The sequence below is a fragment of the Mesoplodon bidens genome (genome assembly GCF_964165515.1).
Source record: "Mesoplodon bidens genome assembly, chromosome: 4".
In the NCBI taxonomy this organism is placed as follows: Eukaryota; Metazoa; Chordata; class Mammalia; order Artiodactyla; family Ziphiidae; genus Mesoplodon; species Mesoplodon bidens.
The window spans coordinates 144,697,688-144,716,177 of NC_138160.1; the positions used below are offsets into that span (position 1 = coordinate 144,697,688).

At 49.6% G+C, this 18,490-nt stretch overlaps 1 protein-coding gene across 4 annotated transcripts in view; it reads right to left on the reverse strand.

The window, feature by feature from the left end:
- SLC44A2 (solute carrier family 44 member 2 (CTL2 blood group)) overlaps positions 1 to 17,965 on the reverse strand; it is a 30,044-nt gene extending 12,079 nt beyond the window's left edge. For 2 of the 4 annotated variants that reach the window (XM_081232153.1, XM_081232151.1), the window contains exons 1-2: positions 17,837 to 17,965; positions 2,712 to 2,760 (exon numbers count right to left, since the gene is read on the reverse strand). In XM_081232153.1, the coding sequence (XP_081088279.1) occupies positions 2,712 to 2,760; positions 17,837 to 17,867 (80 nt within the window). In that variant the 5' untranslated portion in view covers positions 17,868 to 17,965. Of the gene's footprint in view, positions 1 to 2,711; positions 2,761 to 3,231; positions 3,385 to 17,836 lie in introns of those variants that run through there. The other 2 variants (XM_081232152.1, XM_081232150.1) reach the window with 2 other exon arrangements.
- Between the last annotated feature and the right edge of the window lie 525 nt (positions 17,966 to 18,490).

The following is an 18,490-nucleotide window of genomic DNA, read 5'->3' on the forward strand; positions in this document are numbered from 1 at the left end:
ACTATGTTGCACACCTGAAACTAATATAACATCGTATATTAATTATAACTCAATAAAAAACCTAAAAACTAAAAAATAAATTTTAATACCTCATGCTACACTGTCCTCAAAGCAGGTTGCAGCAATGTTCAGCTCTCTTTTGATTAAATGCCCATTTCCCTACATCCTTGCCAGCATAGCATATTAATGTTTTTTAAAAGTGAAGCTATTTTGTGGTGATCAGGTTGTAATATATGGAAATACTGAATCATAATGCTGTGCACCAGACACTAACATAGTGATGTAGGTCAATTATACTTCAAAAATAAACTAACTCATAGAAAAAGATATCAGATTTGTGGCTACCAGAGGTGGCAGTTGGGGAGTGGAAGGGGGCATTGGATAAAAGTATTCAAAAGGTACAAACTTCCAGTTATAAGGTAAATAAGTGATGTAATGTACACACGGTAAATATAATGTTGTATGATATATATGAAAGTTGTTAAGAGAGGAAATTTTAAGAGTTCTCATCACAAGGAAAAGTTATTTTTTTCTTTTTCTTTTCTTTCATATCTGTATGAGATCATGGATGTTCACTAAACGTTTTGTGGTAATCATTTCATGATATATGTAAATCAAATCATTATGCTGGGGCTTCCCTGGTGGCACAGTGGTTGAGAATCCGCCTGCCAATGCAGGGACACAAGTTCAAGCCCTGGTCTGGGAAGATCCCACAGGCCGCGGAGCAAGTAAGCCCGTGTGCCACGACTACTGAGCCTGTGCTCTAGAGCCCGCGAGCCACAACTACTGACCCACATGCCACAACTACTGAAGCCTGAGCGCCTAGAGCCCGTGCTCCACAAGAGAAGCCCTCGCAATGAGAAGCCCGCGCGCTGCAATGAAGAGTAGCCCCCGCTCGAGGGAACTAGAGAAAGTCCGCATGCAGCAACACAGACCCAACGCAGCCAAAAATTTAAAAAAATTTTTTTAAATTAAAAAATCATTATGCTGTACACCTTAAACTTATTCAGTACTGTATATCAATTATATCTCAATAAAACTGGAAGAAAAAATGAAAACAAAAACCCATAAGTTTTTGGGCTTCCCTGGTGGCGCAGTGGTTGGGAGTCTGCCTGCCAACGCAGGGGACACGGGTTTGAGCCCTGGTCTGGGAGGATCCCACGTGCCGCGGAGCGGCTGGCCCCGTGAGCCACAATTACTGAGCCTGCGCGTCTGGAGCCTGTGCTCCGCAACGGGAGAGGCCGCAATGGTGAGAGGCCCGCGCACCGCGATGAAGAGTGGCCCCCGCTTGCCGCAACTAGAGAAAGCCCTCGCACAGAGACGAAGACCCAACACAGCGATAAATAAATGAATAAAAAAAAAAAAAAAAACCCATAAGTTTCACCAACCATGTTAGCACTTACTAAAAAGAAAAAATTAAACTATTGTTATTATCATAAGATTAAATATGAACATGATAGAATTTAAACCATACAGGAATGTACATAACCAAGAACTGTCTCCCACATAACCCTCCTCTCCAGGAGTAACCTGTGTTAATGATTTCTAGTGAGTTCTTTATTCACTGGTACAAATGTTTTCCAAAAAAACTTTGTTTGGTTAACTCAAGTATGATTATGATACACCCACTGTTTGTGTCTTATTTTTTTCACTAATATATTGACAGGGATCCAAGTGACTTTATAAAGGCTCTTGTACATTTTAACAGCTGTGTAATAAAATAACCTAGGATGCACTGTAATGTAGCTAACTAGTTCCAAGAGATGCAACTCAGATTGTTGGTTTTTGCCATTTTCAAAAAGGCAGCATTATCATACAATTTTGCCCATCTATGCAAGGTGTACTGGGAGAATTTTTTTCATAGAATTTTAATCTCTGGAACAAAGCTGTACATCAAAAAAAAAAAAAAAAGAAAAAATCATATTTCCAAATTCCCTCCAAAAAAGACTGTATCAATTAGTTTCAGAGCAGAATATGTGTCAATCTTTTTTTTTAAATTGAGGTAACATTGATTTATAACATTATGTAAGTTTCATGTGTACAGCATTATATTTCTACTTCTGTATACCCTAGTGTGTCAATCTTTTTAGCCTCTGCCAGTCTGTGATGGGGAAATTCTGTTTGGTTACTGTTTTAAATTACATTCCTTTACTTTCCAGTGAGTTTGAGCATTTCTCCATAACTCCACTGTTTAAAGTATTTCTTGTTCTATAAATGGTTTGTTCCAGTCTTTTGCCTGAATTTTAAAAATTCATTTGTAAAGACTTTGTATATTGAGGAAATTCCTTTATCGTTCTTTTATCACTTTTATCTTTAAGTTCTTTTATCGTTAAGTTGCAAATATTTATCACCAGGTTGTTGGAGTACAGATGTGGAGGTGTGTAAAGAAACAGGGGTGGGGCTTCCCTGGTAGTGCAGTGGTTGAGAGTCCACCTGCCAATGCAGGGGACACGGGTTCGTGCCCCGGTCCGGGAAGATCCCACATGCCGCGGAGCAGCTGGGCCCGTGAGCCATGGCCGCTGAGCCTGCACGTCCGGAGCCTGTGCTCCGCAACGGGAGAGGCCACAACAGTGAGAGGCCCGTGTAAGGGAAAGGGAGGGGGAGGGGGAGGGGGAGGGGGAGGGGGAGGGGGAGGGGGAGGGGGGGAAGGAACAGGGATAGAGGCAGTGTTAGTAGAGACCCCTCCCCTCTTAGGAACCCAGACGGCTTACCTGTTGTAAATGGGTCCTTTGAAGGTGGGGTCATACTTCTGTGGTGTTCCTGAAATTCAGCAAGATTGAGCTGAGTGATCCAAGATGAGGCTGGCAGACCACCCTTCCCCAGATGTTCCTAGGGGTGTCTTGGCCACGGAGAAGTAAGATTCAGAGATCCTGAGGATTTTCTGTGAACAGCCCGATTTATCACCTGGCGACCACTCACTGGGAGGGGGCTGGAAAAAGGGCTACCAGCGAGCCCGGTGGAGAGGGGAGAGTCCAAGGTGGGATCTGGAGATGGTTCTCACAGGAGTCCTGGGGAGGCTGCGAGGACAGACCCTTCGGATGAGGGAGTTTGCAGGGACCTCTGGGCGGGCGTTGGGGTGAAGGGTGCTGCCAGGTGACGATGGGGGGTTGTGGGGGTACAGGCCGAGATCTGCAATTCCGCTCCCCCCTCGTCCCCCCATCCCGGGTCCTCCCGCTGCCCCCTCCCCCTCCAAGTTGCCAGGCCCGGGCGCGGGAGCGGGGCGCAGCCTACCGTGCTTCCCGTAGTAATGCTGACTCTCGCCCCCCATCCCTGCGGGCGCCCTGCCCCGACGGCCGTCTGCCGGCTCGCGCTCCTTCTCTGCCCTCGGGTCCGGACGCGCGGGAGTCCCGAGGGAGGGACCGAGGGACCGACTGACGGCGGCTCCTCCCAGCAGAGCCAGGCGGGGCGGCCCAAACCGGTCAGACCGGCCTTAGCAGAGCTGCTGCCTCGGACGGACTGGACCACGGAACGGAGGGAGGGAGAGAGGGAGGGAGGAGAGGGCCGGGCGGGGCAGCAGCTGCTCCAGTCAGTCACCCGCCGCCCGATTTAGCCCTCTCCGCACCGCCCCCACCCCCGCCCAGCCCCCACCCGGGGAACTCTGTGGCTTCACCCTGCGGCCTGGGCTAGCTCCCTGCCCCTAACCAGGCGACACCGCCCTAGAACATCTCTCAACACTGGAAGGCGCCTAATTACTGTCCCATTCTCCAGGTATGGAAATTGAGGCATAGGGAGGTCAATGTCTAGCCAGGTACAGCAAAACGGGCAGATGGCTTAACCCGAACAACCAATGACAGAGTATTTGGGCTGAAAACTCTCCAACCTGTGGATGCATTTTTTAAAAAAGTAAATGCCAACAGTTAAATATTGGGACAGTCCATATAAAAATCCACATCCCTGTCTCTGGAAAACTGCCAGATTAGGACTGACAGCCCCCAATGCCACATCCCTTTCTGGCATTGCCCCCAGCTGGTCCCTTTGTGGCCCCCAAGGCTACACACCTCAGCTTGCCACCCTTGCACACTCTCACAGTCGATAATCCTGAAGCCACTGCTTTGAAGAACACGTATTTATTGAGCGCCTACCGGGTACAGTGGCATGTGAGAGACCCAGTCTTGTGGGTCTGCTCTTGTGGAGCTGATATCCTACCAGGTGGCCCTGGATTTGAATGTTCCTGCCCCATCTGAGCCCGAGGATACTCAGGCCAGGGCCTTGCCTTCTCTGAGCCTCAGCTTCCTCAACTGTGAAATGGGTCTAAAGCATAAAACCAAGACCAGTCAAAGACCAGGCATGGGATACCAAGAAGTATACAGTTGGCATGGATGTAGTATATTGCCAGTGTAAGAATACTCAGCTGATATGGATGTATACAGTAGGTATGGGGGTACTGCCAGCATGGGGTATATGGCCCACATGGAAGTATACAATTCGGGGTGTTTAATAAGTGTGGGGTGTACAGTAGGGGTAGCAGTATACAGCTGGTGGGAGGTATACAGCCAGCGGGGAGTTGTACAGCTGGTGTGAGGGTACACAGTCAGCATAGCATTCCCAGTCAGCTGGCTACACCCCCTACACCAACCATCCACCCCTGCACCAGGTGTATACTCTCTTGATCATGTGCCTGTTCAAACTGCATCTCCCAACAGCCCTTTGGGCCAGTTGTATACTTCATAGTACAACGAGCTCTACAGGTGACATGGCATGATACAGTCGGCGTCAGGGTGTAGTCAGCAGGAAGAGATATCCAGTGTGGAGCATACAGCCAGCATGGGGTTATAAGAGGACAGTTGGTGCTCAATAATCGTACCTGCTGCCACAGAGTCAGGCACCCCCTGATGGGACTCTGGTCACCAACTCAGCTTGTCCCTAGAGAAATGTCACACCACCCCCCCCAGTGGCTTCTAGCTGTGGAGGCCCCACCTGCCCCCTGGCCCACAGGCTTCAGCAAACAGGCGAGGCCCAAGGCTCCAAGCCATGCCCTTGGGTGACCAGGCCTCCCAAAGTAGGCCTGTAGTTGCCACGTTCCCTGCCAGCCCAAAGGCCGGCTGGTCCCACCCCACCCAGTGCAAGCAGTGCCCAGGCCACAGCCTCTCTCTTCCCAGATACGCTAGGTCCCCTGGGGACACTCTTGCAAACTCCAGCCTTCAGCCACCAGCTCCGCCCTGCTGATGCTCAAATATGGGTCCCTGGGGAGGGCCTCACTCCTGAGCAGCACGACCCTGGGACACCTGCCCCCCAGCACCCTACATGGGGGTCTCATGGGCACCTCCCACTCAGCATGACCACATCGAGCCCCCATTGTCCCCCAAGCTGCTCTGTCCTCCTGAGTGCTCAGGCTGGAAACCTGGGACACCTCTCTGCTTCACATCAGCTTTGCCTTCAGAATCTATTCAGGATCCAACCACTCTCACCCCGTTTGGCTCCCACCCTTGTCACACGGCTGTCGTCTCCTGCCTGGACAGTGCAGGTGCCTCCACCCTGGTCTCTCAGCTCCCACACTTGTCCCCCACTGTCCATTCCCCAACAGGGGCCAAAGGAGCCTGTGAACACCCGAGTCAGGGCACTCCCTCCTCTGCCCTGAACCCTCTATGGCTCCCATAAGCCCAACCCCTCACCATTCCCACAAGGCCCTGCCTGCTCTGCCCTGTCCCCTCCTCCCTGCCTTCACCCCCTCCCACTCTCCCCTTTCCTTGCTCTGTTCCAGCCTCACTGGCACCCTGGTTATACTGTAGGTTATACTGGTTACACTGTATACCGTTTTTTAAACTTTTTCACATTTATTAAAGGTTTTGATAATGAGGGCTTCATAAAATGTCATGAAATTCTATTTGCCATCTAACCGTCTACTTCTAAATAGGAGACAAACACTAGTATAGCAACTATTTTAATGTGGAAAAATTTTTAAATTTTTTGAGAAAAGAATGATGTATATATATATATTTTTCCTTTTTGAATTTCAACCCCCAAAATATTCCCACAAAAAAATCAGGGGAGGTTGGGCTGGGTCTCCTTCAATGGGCATCTGTTGCCCAGGAGGATGGTGGACTTGCCCTCACCCAGGCCACCACCAGCCCATGTCCCCCCTGATTAGACTATAAACTCACCAGACACAGGCTCACCTCAGGACCTTTGCTCTGACTGTTCCCTCTCCCCAGACAGCTCTTCCCTGAGACAGCCATTTGGCTCCACCTCCTTCAAGCTCAAACATCACCTCCTCAGAGAGGCTTTCTCTGACCATCCTGTCTAAAACAGCATCCTTCGGGGGAAGAGGTTAAGAATCCTCCTGCCAATGAAGGGGACACGGTTTCAAGCCCCGGTCTGGGAAGATCCCACATGCTGCGGAGCAACTAAGCCCGTGCACTACAACTACTGAGCCTGCACTCTAGAGCCCACGTGCCACATCTACTGAGCCCACGAGCCTGGAGCCCGTGCCCGGCAACAAGAGAAGCCACCAAAATGAGAAGCCCGCGCACCACAAAAAAGAGTAGCCCTCGCTCGCCGCAACTAGAGAAAGCCTGCGCACAGCAGCGAAGACCCAATGCAGGCAAAAATAAAAATAAATAAAATAAATAATTTTAAAAAATAAAATAAAATAAAACAGCACCCTTCCCCCTTCTCTCCTGTTACCCTATTTTATTTTGTTTCTGACTCATTTACACATTGACTATTGTCTGCCCCCATGTCTGTTTGCTGTACAAGGGCAGGGATTTATGTCTGTTTTGTTCATAACTTTGCCCCCAGCGCCCAGCATAGCATCTGGCACAAGACAGGCGCTCAGTCAGAGTTTGTTAAATGAATAACCACGATATATAATCCATGTATAATATAGCTAAAACTGAAAATAAAAATGCAGCTTTGAGTTTTCCGGGTGCACATATTTAAAAAAATAATTTTCGAATTTTATACATATAAGAATTGAATACATGATAAATGTGGAATTTCCCCAGTGGCAGGGAAAGGATAAATCAGTCAGTAGCCTTGACTGCTCATTTGGAAGAAGATAAAGTTAACACCACTCCCACCACATAGCAAAACAAATTCCACATGGATTAATCATGCAAATATATAAAACTCAAAACTATGACAAGTAGGATGGGAAAACACAAGAGCATATTTCTACCATCTGATAGCAGGTGAGACGGGTAAGGTGGGTGGGGGAAGAGAGAAAGGAGCGCTGGAAGTTTCTTATGTCGGCCAAACTGGCAGATAAGAACAGCTGGGGCTGGGACTTCCCTGGCAGTCCGGCAGTTAAGAACCAAGGAATATCTTTCAGACACTGGCGCAGAGCTCTTTACAATACAGGTGATCCTATCAACAACCCATTTTAGGGAACTGCCTGGCGGTCCAGTGGTTAGGACTCAGGGCTTTCACTGCCGAGGGCCCAGGTTCAATCCCTGGTCGGGGATCTAAGATCCCACAAGCCGCACGGTGCAGCCAAAACACAACAATCAATTTTACAGCGGAGGAAACTGATGTTCACGGAGAGGAAGTGGCTCCCCCAGTCACCTAGCAACAAGTGGTCAGTCCCTACTCCAGTTTTGATGAATGAGTGGGAGCCACTGAGGGTGTCTGAACAGGAGCATGATGAGGCTGGGCTGGGGAGGGGAAGACACATGGGGAAGTCTCAGACAGCTCTCAGGGAGATTGGTGGCCGTGGATGGGACAGATGGGCTATGGCCTTCCTGTGTAAACTTGAGTTATCCCTCTTTGAGATGGAACTAAAGAAGCAGAGAGAGGCACCTGGTGTAGCCTTGGCTCAGGGCATTGCCTTGTGGGTGGCTCAGGAAATATAAGAGAGAACAATGGTACTGTCATCTGATGGGTTCCATTAGCTCTCATTTTAACACTAGCCAAGTGGGGGTGGGGGGAGGGGCAAGGCAAATACTAATGGTTTGATAATTGAGCCTGAGGATGGAAACTTGCTGAATCTCTGCAAAAATGCTGCAAAATAATAACAGTGGAATGCCCCAGTGCCTCCATATTTCTGACCCGTTTACTGTGTGCCAGGCACTTTTCTAAAACGTTACACGGTTTACCTCAGCTCACCCTTATAGCAACTTTGTGAGGTTGATCCCATCATTACCCCCATTTGACAGATGCAGAAACTGAGGCCCAGGCAGAAACACATGCTGGTGGCCACAAAGATGGTGAGCAACAGAGCTGGGCCACCCAGCTCCTGAGTTAGTGTTTTCTATGGCTGCTGTAATTAATTAACACCAACTTGGTGGTTCAAAACACAAATTTATTATCTTATGGTTCTAGAGATCAGATGTCCAAAGTGAATCTCACTAGGCTAAAATCAGGGTGCTGGCCAGGCTGTGTTTCCTTGCCTATTCCAGCTTCTAGAAGCCTCCCTCATTCCTTGGCTCATGGCCTCCTCCTCCATCCTCAAAGCCAGGATTCTCATTAAGCCCACATCCTCTTCCATTGCTACATCTTCTCCTCTGACTCCCCTGCCTCCCTCTTTTCTTCTTCTTCTTTTTGGCCACACCACGTGGCATGCAGGATCTTAGTTCCCTGACCAGAGATCAAACCCATGCCCCCTGCAGTGGAAGCGCAGAGACTTAACCACTGGACAGCCAGGGAAGTCCCCATCTTTTCTTTATATGGACCCTTGTCCTTGGGGCCACCTGGATAATCCAGAATAATCTCCCCATCTCAAGATGCTAAATTTAGTCCCATCTGCAAAGTGCCTTATGCCGTGCATGGTAACATATTCATAGGTTCCAGGAATTAGGACATGGAGGTCTTTTGGGGGGACCATTATCCTGCCTACCACAGTGTCTTTTTTTTTTAAGATTTTTTTTTCTTTTGACGTGGACCATTTTTAAAGTCTTTATTGAACTTGTTACAATATTGCTTCTGTTTTGTTTTCGTTTTCTGGCTGCAAAGCATGTGGGATCTTAGCTCCCCGACCAGGGATCGAACCCACACCCCCTGCACTGGAAGGTGAAGTCTTAACCACTGGACAGCCAGGGAAGTCCCTACCACGGTGTCTTAACCATTTAGGCCAGGGGTTGACAAACCATCTGTCCCCTGTGGGGCAAATCCATACACCATGTTTTCATATGGCTCAGCACTAGGAATGGTCTTTCCATTAAGTGGCTGAAAAACACCAAAGGAAGACTATTTTATCATGTGAAACTCAAATGTCAGTGGCTATAAATCAAGTTTGCTTGGCACACAGCCATGCTCACTCGTTTTCATATTTTTTTTAATAAATTTATTTATTTTGTTTATTTTTGGCTGCATTGTGTCTTCGTTGCTGTGCCCGGGCTTTCTCTAATTGTGGCAAGCAGGGGCTACTCTTCATTGCAGTGCACATGCTTCTCATTGCGGTGGCTTCTCTTGTTGCAGAGCATGGGCTCTAAGCACGCGGGCTTCAGTAGCTGTGGCACAAGGGCTCAGTAGTTGTGGCGCACGGGCTTAGTTGCTCCGTGGTGTGTGGGATCTTCTCAGACCAGGGCTCGAACCCATGTCCCCTGCATTGGCAGGCGGATTCTTAACCACTGCACCACCAGGGAAGTCCCCGTTTTCATATTGTTGATGGCTGCTTGCTTTCATGTTGTCTGTGGTCTATGGCAGACTCGAGTAGCAGGCATAGATCGTATGTGAAAATATTGACTCTCTGGCCCTTTACAGAAGTTCGCTGCCCCCTGGTCTCTAAGCCATGAACCCACAGGTGTTGAGGCCAAGTCTGTGCCAGCCTGTTTCATGTGCTCTGCTTATAACAACCGGCAGTGGTAAAGGCATGTCATCCATTCCCGGCAATGTGGGTGGGGAAATTGACAAGCCCTTTCCCTCTCCAGGCTAACGTTTTCCTGTGTGGAGAATGGGACTCATCCTTGCATTTACTGGTAGCTGTTGCCAGGGCTTGGTGCTCAAAAAGCACTTAGCACAGGTCTGGGGTACAAGGCTTTAAGAAATGGTAACCAGGGGAATTCCCTGGTGGTCCAGTGGTTGGGACTCGCTTTCGCTGCCGAGGGCTCGGGTTTGATCCCTGATCAGGGAACTAAAATCCCGCAAGCCACAGCACGGCCAAAAGAAAACAAAAAAATAAGAAAAAAGAAATGCTAACCAGGAGCATGGTACCATTTGACAGAGGGGGCAAACTGAGGCCACGTGCTCAGACCACATAGCTGGTGAGGGATGGAGCTCTGAATCAAACCAAGGTCCCTCTGGCTCCAACCCAGGCCTTTTGTGGGCAGATACTGGGAGAGGCAGAGCTAAAGATGTGACAATGGTGGGGGAGAAGGCACGGGAAAGCCGGACCGTTAGACCAGCATTGGGGAGGGGAGGCGGCCGTTGGGTCCCAGCCTTGCTGAGTACAAAGGCCAGCCCACCCAGTTCAGTGGGTGTAGGAGATAAGGAAACAGATACAGGCTACCCAGTCACAATGCTCGTGCCAGCAGGACATCAAGTGCCACCCAGCCTGAGGCTTCTGGATACAGGCCAAGTCCCCAAGGCCTACAATGGCCAAAGGCCTCACCCACGCAGCCTGGCCAGCTCACCACTGCCTTCCCAGAAATCTCTGCCTGGGTAATGGGCATCCCAGCTGCCCAGAAAAATCCCTTTGACAAAAGGTTGGGGTAGGAAAGCTAGAAGTGATTCTACTGGCCACCATGATAGGACCAAAGATAGAGCACCTGCTGTGTGCTGGGAACCAAAGCAGATATTTCCTTCTAGGAATCCATTTTATCCTTTCAATGAGGCTTTGAGGGCAGATGGCACGATAAAGAAATGGAGGCACAGAGATGCTTTGTGACTTGTCTGAAATCACACAGCCGGCAGGAGCTGAGATTTTGAACTCTGGTCCTGACACCATGCTCTCTCTTTTTTTTTTTTCCAAAAATTTTTTCAATTTTTTTTGGTCGCACTGCGAGGCTTGTGGGATCTTAGTTCCCTGACCAGGGGTCGAACCCAGGCCCTCCCTTGGCAGTGAGAGTGCAGAGTCCTAACCACTGGACTGCCAGGGAATTCCCTCAATTTTTATTTTATATTGGAGTATAGTTGATTAACAATGTTGTGTTAGTTTCAGGTGTACAGCGGAGTGATTCCATTATACATATACACGTACCTATTCTTTTTCAAATTATTTTCCCATTTAGGTTATTGCACAGTATTGAGCAGAGTTCCCTGTGCTATACAGTACGTCCTTGTTGGTTATCTATACCATGCTCTTGAACTGTGTGTTCTGTGAATAACTCCGATTAACTAGGGATTTACTGTAGACCCAGCTCTGAGCTAAGTGCTATACCCACATGAGTTCACTGAACCCTTGAGGCAGCCCCGAGAGGAAGCTGATACTGTCATTAACCCCATTTTCTGGATGGAGAAATTGAGGCTCAGATATGCAAAAGGTACAGATATGAAAGGTTCAGGGATACTAAAGGTCTCTGCTAGTACAGAGCTAGAAGAATGGAGCTGGGACTGGAAGGGGGCCAATCCTGGGTTCCAGAACCTGGCTAAGAGTCAGAACTCTGTTTAACTTTTTTGTCGATGTGTTCATGTATTTAGCACCTTTGCTACAAGGCGATTCATGTCCCTTGACCAGTGCTATCCCCTCTGGTCTGGTTTCCTGGCTTCTGCCATTGCGCCCCAGAAAGGCCAGGGGGTACCTGTGAACCCCTGAGTCAGGATAGGTCCCTCCTCTGCTCAGAACTCAATGACTCCCACCTCTCTCAGAACAGAAGCCCAGGGAATTCCGTGGCAGTCCAGTGTTCCAGTGGTTAGGACTCCGTGCTTTCACTGTCCAGGTTCAATCCCTGGTTGGAGAACTAAGATTCTGTAAGCCACGTGGCACGGCCAAAAAAAAAAGAACAGAAGCCCAAGTCCTCCCATGATCCACAAAGCCCTGTACATCTGCCCATCCCCTCTCTGCCCCCACCTCCTCCCATTCTACCCCCTTGATCTCTCCACTCCAGCCACATGCGCCTCTTGGCTGCTCCTCAAATACACCAGACATGCTCCAGCCCCAGGGCCTTTGCACATGCCTTGCCCACTGCCTGAAACATTCTATACAGCTCCCTCTCTCACTCCTCTGGTCACCTCAGGATGACCTTCTCTGATCCTGTTTGAAATTTTAAACCCTGCTTCCAGGCCCTATATCACTCCTATCCCTCCTTCCTGCTAAACTTTTCTCCAGAGCACTTCTCTGACATTGTGAGAATTTTCCCCATTCATCTTAGTATCTTGTCTGGGTTCCTTTCTACATTTCAGCTTGACAAGTGCTGGATCTCCAGGGTCTAGGACAGAACCTGGCACAAGTTACCTGCACAATAAATATTTGCTGAAGGAAGTTATGAATGAACTTGCTTATGTTAAGTAACCTGTATGCTTATCAAATTAAAAGAAAAAAACAACTTCAGGCAGAACAAGCCTTTGGACTAAGAAAAATACCTCTCCCTCTCACCCCTGGCCCAGAGCCCTCACTTCCTCTCCCTGGGGGCAGTTCCTCTCACTGGTTTCCCTTCTAGACACTGTCCACAGGGCACATACCTAAGCAGATTTCTAGATGTTTATCCCTCATCCCCCCTGTTTTGTTACACACCCTGTTCCTCACTTGCCTATTTCACAAACTAACATAATTAGACATTGTTTTGCATCTGCAAGTTTCTTCATCTCACAAGGTAACATAGTAGCCCACCCTAGGAACAGTACCCTTTCTCATTAAACCAGCCTGAGGAGCTTTAAAAAGATACAGATGCCACACATACACACAGAAATAAATAGTCTAAGCTCTGGAAAGAGTCTTCTTGACTGTCTTACCTCTGGGGTGAGGACAGCTAGCTGAGGGTATGTGAAGGGTTCTTTCACTTGGAAAGCTAAAATCTTCTGTGCGGTTGAGGGCTTATTTTTAATTTTCAGCCCCTACCCCCAGCCCAGCAGAGAGAATATATTAATTTTGTTATAAAAGAACTTCAAATCCTGTTTAAAAATAATCCTCCCTCGGGGGCCTCCCTGGTGGCGCAGTGGTTGAGAGTCCGCCTGCCGATGCAGGGGATACGGGTTCGTGCCCCAGTCTGGGAGGATCCCACATGCCGCGGAGCGGCTGGGCCCGTGAGCCATGGCCGCTGGGCCTGCGCGTCCAGAGCCTGTGCTCCGCAACGGGAGAGGCCACAGCAGTGAGAGGCCCACATACCGCAAAAAGAAAAAAAAAAAAAAAAAAAAAAAAAAAAAAAATAATCCTCCCTGGGAATTCCCTGGTGGTCCAGTGGTTAGGACTTGGCACTTTCACTGCCGTGGCCCAGGTTCAATCCCTGGTGGGGGAAATAAGATCCCGCAAGCTGCGTGGTGTGGTCAAAATAATAATTATAATAATTATTATTATTCTCCCATTGGGGATTGACTGGGAAGGGGCAGGAGAGAACTTTCTGGAGTGATGAGAAGGTTCTTACCAGAGATCTACAATTTTTTTCTGAGGGCCAGGTATTAAAAATTTTAAGCTTTCTGGTTCAAATGTCACCTCTATCACATATTCTTCTTCTAAGAACACTTTAAAAATACAAGAGCCATTCTTAGTCCATTGGCTTTACAAAAACAGGCCACAGTGCAACAATGTAATAACAATACCTTATGCTACTGAGCTGTACCCTTAAAAATGGTTTAAATGGTAAATTTTATGTTATGTATTTTACCACAAAAATTTTTAAAAATATATTAATAATGATAGGCCCTCGGGCTTCCCTGGTGGCACAGTGGTTAAGAATCCGCCTGCCAATGCAGCAGACATGGGTTCAAGCCCTGGTCCGGTAAGATCCCACATGCCGCTGAGCAGTGAAGCCTGTGCACCACAACTACTGAGCCTGCACTCTAGAGCCTGCGAGCCACAACTACTGAGCCTGCGTGCTTAGAGCCCATGCTCCTCAACAAGAAAAGCCACCGCAATGAGAAACCCATGCACTGCAACGAAGAGTAGCCCCCACTCGCTGCAACTAAAGAAAGCCCGAGTGCAGCAACGAAGAACAAATGCAGCCAAAAAGAGAAAAACAAATACCATATGCAGCCAAAAATAAAATTAAAAAAAAATAATAATAATGATAGGCTCTCCTTGGGCATGAGGGGATTCAGGAAGCTGGTAATATTTTTTACCTGATCTAGGTGCTGGTTGCCTCAAACATTTAGAATCTATACCCTTTTAGGTATGAATTTTCTACTTCAATAAAAACTTTAGGGAGGGGCTTCCCTGGTGGCGCAGTGGTTGAGTCTGCCTGCCGATGCAGGGGACACGGGTTCGTGCCCCGGTACAGGAAGATCCCACATGCCGTGGAGCGGCTGGGCCCGTGAGCCATGGCCGCTGAGCCTGCACGTCCAGAGCCTGTGCTCCACAACAGGAGAGGCCACAACAGTGAGAGGCCCATGTACCGCAAAAAAAAAAAAAAAAAAAAAAAACACTTTAGGGAGTTCTCTGGTGGCCTAGTGGTTAGGATTTGGTGATGTCACTGCCATGGCCCAGATGTGATCCCTGGTCGGGGAACTGAGATCCTGCAAGCTGCACAGCAGGGCCAAAATATATTAAATAAATAAAATGAAATTTCATCTTAAAAAAATGTTTAAAATACTGCCCTTGATTGGTTCAATATAAGAGGGTCCACCCACAAATGCACAGCTTAATGCAACCATCAGCAAAGATTGAGGAGGGTTTCCAGGTGCTGATGTGAGAAAGGGATCATCTCCGACATATATTAAGAAAAAGGAAAAAAAAGCAACACTATGTGAAACATACACCTTTTCATTCAACAAATATTTGTTGAGCACCTACTATGTGCTATGTGCCAGGCACTGTGGATACACCTTCAAACCAAACAGACATGCCTTCTTGCCTCATGAAGCTAGTACTCTAGGGATTTGCTGACATTTTTGTAAAAGGGGAAAAAAGCCACTAAATAAAGAATATGTATATAATTACATGCAAAGGTCTAAGGCCTAGACTTTGTTTGGAAGAAAACACAAGATGTTGTAATACTGAGGCATCCTAAGATGCTGCCTTCCTCTAGATATGGTGTCTGATAGGGAAGGAGCTTTCTGTCCTGCCCAGTCTTGTCCAAATATGTGCCTCAACAGATAGGGCTGCTTCTCCAGCAGCTCATAGAAAAATCCATGTCCCCAGTATCACCAGTCCCAGAGCCCTCCTGAGCACGTACAGTTTACCAGGCACTGTGATGTTGGGAGAGGGAGCAAGAGGGAGATTTTTCATGATAAAGTTTGTATCTTTTGTTTTTTGAAGCATGTGAATGTATTATCTCTTCCCCTGAAAAAAGTTACAATTAACAATACCCTCTTCCACAATATTTTTAACAATTCAGATGCCAGAGCCCTACTGCTGGCTGAGTTGAACCTCTAGCGAATGAGCCATGGAATCTGCTTTTAAAACAAGCACCATGACTTTTTTCCCAGGCCCCGAACCCCATCAGAGTCTATTGTTTTAGGTTCTAGAATCTTTTTCCATGCTGCTCATGCCAGGAGTGGGCTGGGAAGGATGGCAGTGCCCTTTGCTGACATCCGTCGGGGTCAGGAGCCATTTCCTGGCTTCCTCAGAGATGCTGCCTTCCTCTAGATATGGTGTCTGATAGGGAAGGAGCTTTCTGTCCTGCCCAGTCTTGTCCAAATATGTGCCTCAACAGATAGGGCTGCTTCTCCAGCAGCTCATAGAAAAATCCATGTCCCCAGTATCACCAGTCCCAGAGCCCTGCTGAGCACGTACAGTTTACCAGGCACTGTGCAAAACACTTCCCACCAGCCAGTACAGTCTGCCCAGCCCTACAGATGAGGATACAGAGTCTCAGAGAGGTCTCCAGCTCGCACATGGCCACAAAGCTTGTATGTATCAGAACCAACCAGGATTTGAGCCTATGTCTGTCTGATATCACCCACTAAATTCACAATAACTGGTGGGAAGGCACTGGGGTACAGGGGAGGATTTGTGAGCCACTCTTTCCAAAGCACACTGTTCCCAAAGGAAATCTCGTTATCTGGCAGGGACTTCACAGGGCAGAGTAAGGGCCCTAGGTTTTTGGTTCTAATGAGAATGGACTACTTACAAACTAAGCAAGCCACCCCCCCCCCCGCCCACTCTAAGGTTTCAAGCCATGTGGCCCCTCTGGAGGAGGTGAGGGCCTGGCTGCAAGACCCAGCTGAAGTCTCCATCTCACACTCTCCGGCCTCACAGAGAGAAATAATTAAGCAACTGTGTGGTTTGTTTGCTGTTCCCTCTGCCACATTTTGCTTAAATCTTCCCATGGCTGGCTCAACCTCCAGCCCTTGGTCGCCTAAAATAATCCCAGATGATCCTCCCCCCACCACACACACACACACATGCACACTCCTACCTAAAATTACCTATTTATTCAAGAATTTTTCCACTCTGTTGACTGCTGTGTTCTCCGTGTCTAGACACTGCCTGAAGGATGCTCAATACATATTTGTTGATGGAATGTGCTTCTAGTGCCCAGCACAAGGTCTGTTGGGCTCATAGGTCCCCTGTCTCCAGTGTGTTCCTGGCAAGACCATGCATGGCTGGCTCCCTCTGGCCAAATTCAAGGCTGGGTGAATCATATCACTGTCCACTCTGCCCCCAGGCTTGCCTCAGGGAGACCAAAGATCCCTCAGGTGCTGCCCACAGGCAGGCAGGACCCCAGGCAGAGAATCCCAGATCAGAAACAGCCAGCCATGCCGAAGGGATGCACAGCACGGGCAGCCACAGGGTCTGGAGCTTGGGCCAAAACCAAGAGCAGGAGATCTGGGCTGGCAGCTTCAAGCAGAGAGGGGAGAGGCTGTGCAGTTGCCAGGCCCTTGGCTGGGCTGGGCAGGGAGAGCCCAGCCTCCCCTATCTGTCTCTCTTTGCAGCCTCTGAAGGCCACAGTCCCTGAGGGGAGGGAGGCACAGCTCTAGCCAGCTCTTTTTTCTTGATTATTTTTGAGCGGTTTCCGGCCCCCACCCCAAGGCCCTTCGGTCTCACAGTTTCCAAGAAGTTTCAGGCACACAAGGAGGGGTGGCAGAGCCTCTTTAGCCCAAGGCAGTGCCACGTGGGCCGTGTGCCCACCTGAGCCCCGGGGACCCAAAATGGAGGAGAAAAGAGAAACTGAGGACCGCACACCCCTCCGTGGAACCCTGGGAAGGGAAGCTCTGCAGGGCATGGGTGGGGAGGAAGCCTCATCTTTGCCCCATCCCATAGGCCCAGAGGCGAAGGCCGCCCTCAGAGGTTCGCGGGAGGGGGTCCCTGTCGCTGGGACCCCTCGAAATGGGAGCGAGCACCCCGGCTCCTTGCACAGGGCGGGGAAAGTTTCTCAATTGTTTCCTGTTTCCTTCCTGTCCCTTCGCCGGTGGCGCCCTTGTTTCCGCCCTTCCCGGACGGCGGGCGAGACCCGATCGCCTCCCACCCCAGCATTGGGTCTGCCTAGTCTTGCCTCAGTTTCCCCATCTGGCCGAAAGCCCGGGACGGCTACTTCTAGGGGAATGTGAGCAGGAGGAAGAAGTGGATAAAGGGAGTTGGAAGAGGAGGATTTGCGGAGGTTGGGGCCCTGGCCCTTTTCCGAGCCCCGGTCGCCGTGCCTCCCCTCCCCCGCCCTGCATCGAGCCGCCCAGATAACGGGACCTCCCCGGGCGGAGCATGCGCCGTGTGTTCCGGCCCATCAGCCGGAGGGGGAGCAGGGGCTCCCGAGAGGGGATGCAGGGCGATCTGGCGGGAGCAGGTGGGAGTGGGCTCGGCGCAGAGCAGGATGCAAGGCCGGGAAGCAGGAGGCCCCCAGCTGCAGCGCGGGTGTTTAAGATCTCGGATGTTTCCCCCCACCAAGGCCCCCGAACTCAGCAGAGGCGGCCGCGGGCCAGGGGCGGCTCCTACCGTAGGCTCCGTCCTTCCGCTCGTCCACCATGGCCGCGGCGGGCGGGGAGGGGAGTCTGAGCCAGCGCGACCCCAGCCCGGCAGGGCGAGAGGCTCCGCGGGCTACAGCGCCCCGCCCCTGGCCCGGGCCCGCCCCTCCCACCTGGTCATCCCCTCGCGACCCCACCAATGGGAGTCCCGAGCGGGTGGGGGCGGGACCCAGGGGCGGGGTCGGGCTCGAGAATGGGTGGAGCCCCAACCTTTGTTTCCTATCTGGGCTCTCGAGAGACCCTCTAGGTTCGTTTAGTGGGCAAGGAGCAGTCGTCATTCATTCAATCATCTATCCATCCACTCATTCGCCAGATAGATATTGAGTGTCGACTGTGTGCCGGTGAACAGACAAAAAGATGCTATTTTTCATTCATCAGATTGGCAAGAATTTTAGAGTTTGGTAACATCAAGCGGGGTGAGTTGATGCTGTGGGTCAGAATGTTCTCTGGCAGAAAGATTAAATCCAAACCGTTTCACCCTATACGATTCCTCTCTGCCACTGATCCTGGAGAAACCATATGCACGGCGAGTACGTGCCAAAAGGTGTTACCTGCAGTTTTGAGAGTTCTTGTAAAAAATGGTGGAGAACATGTATGTCCACCAATTGAGGGGTGCATACAACAC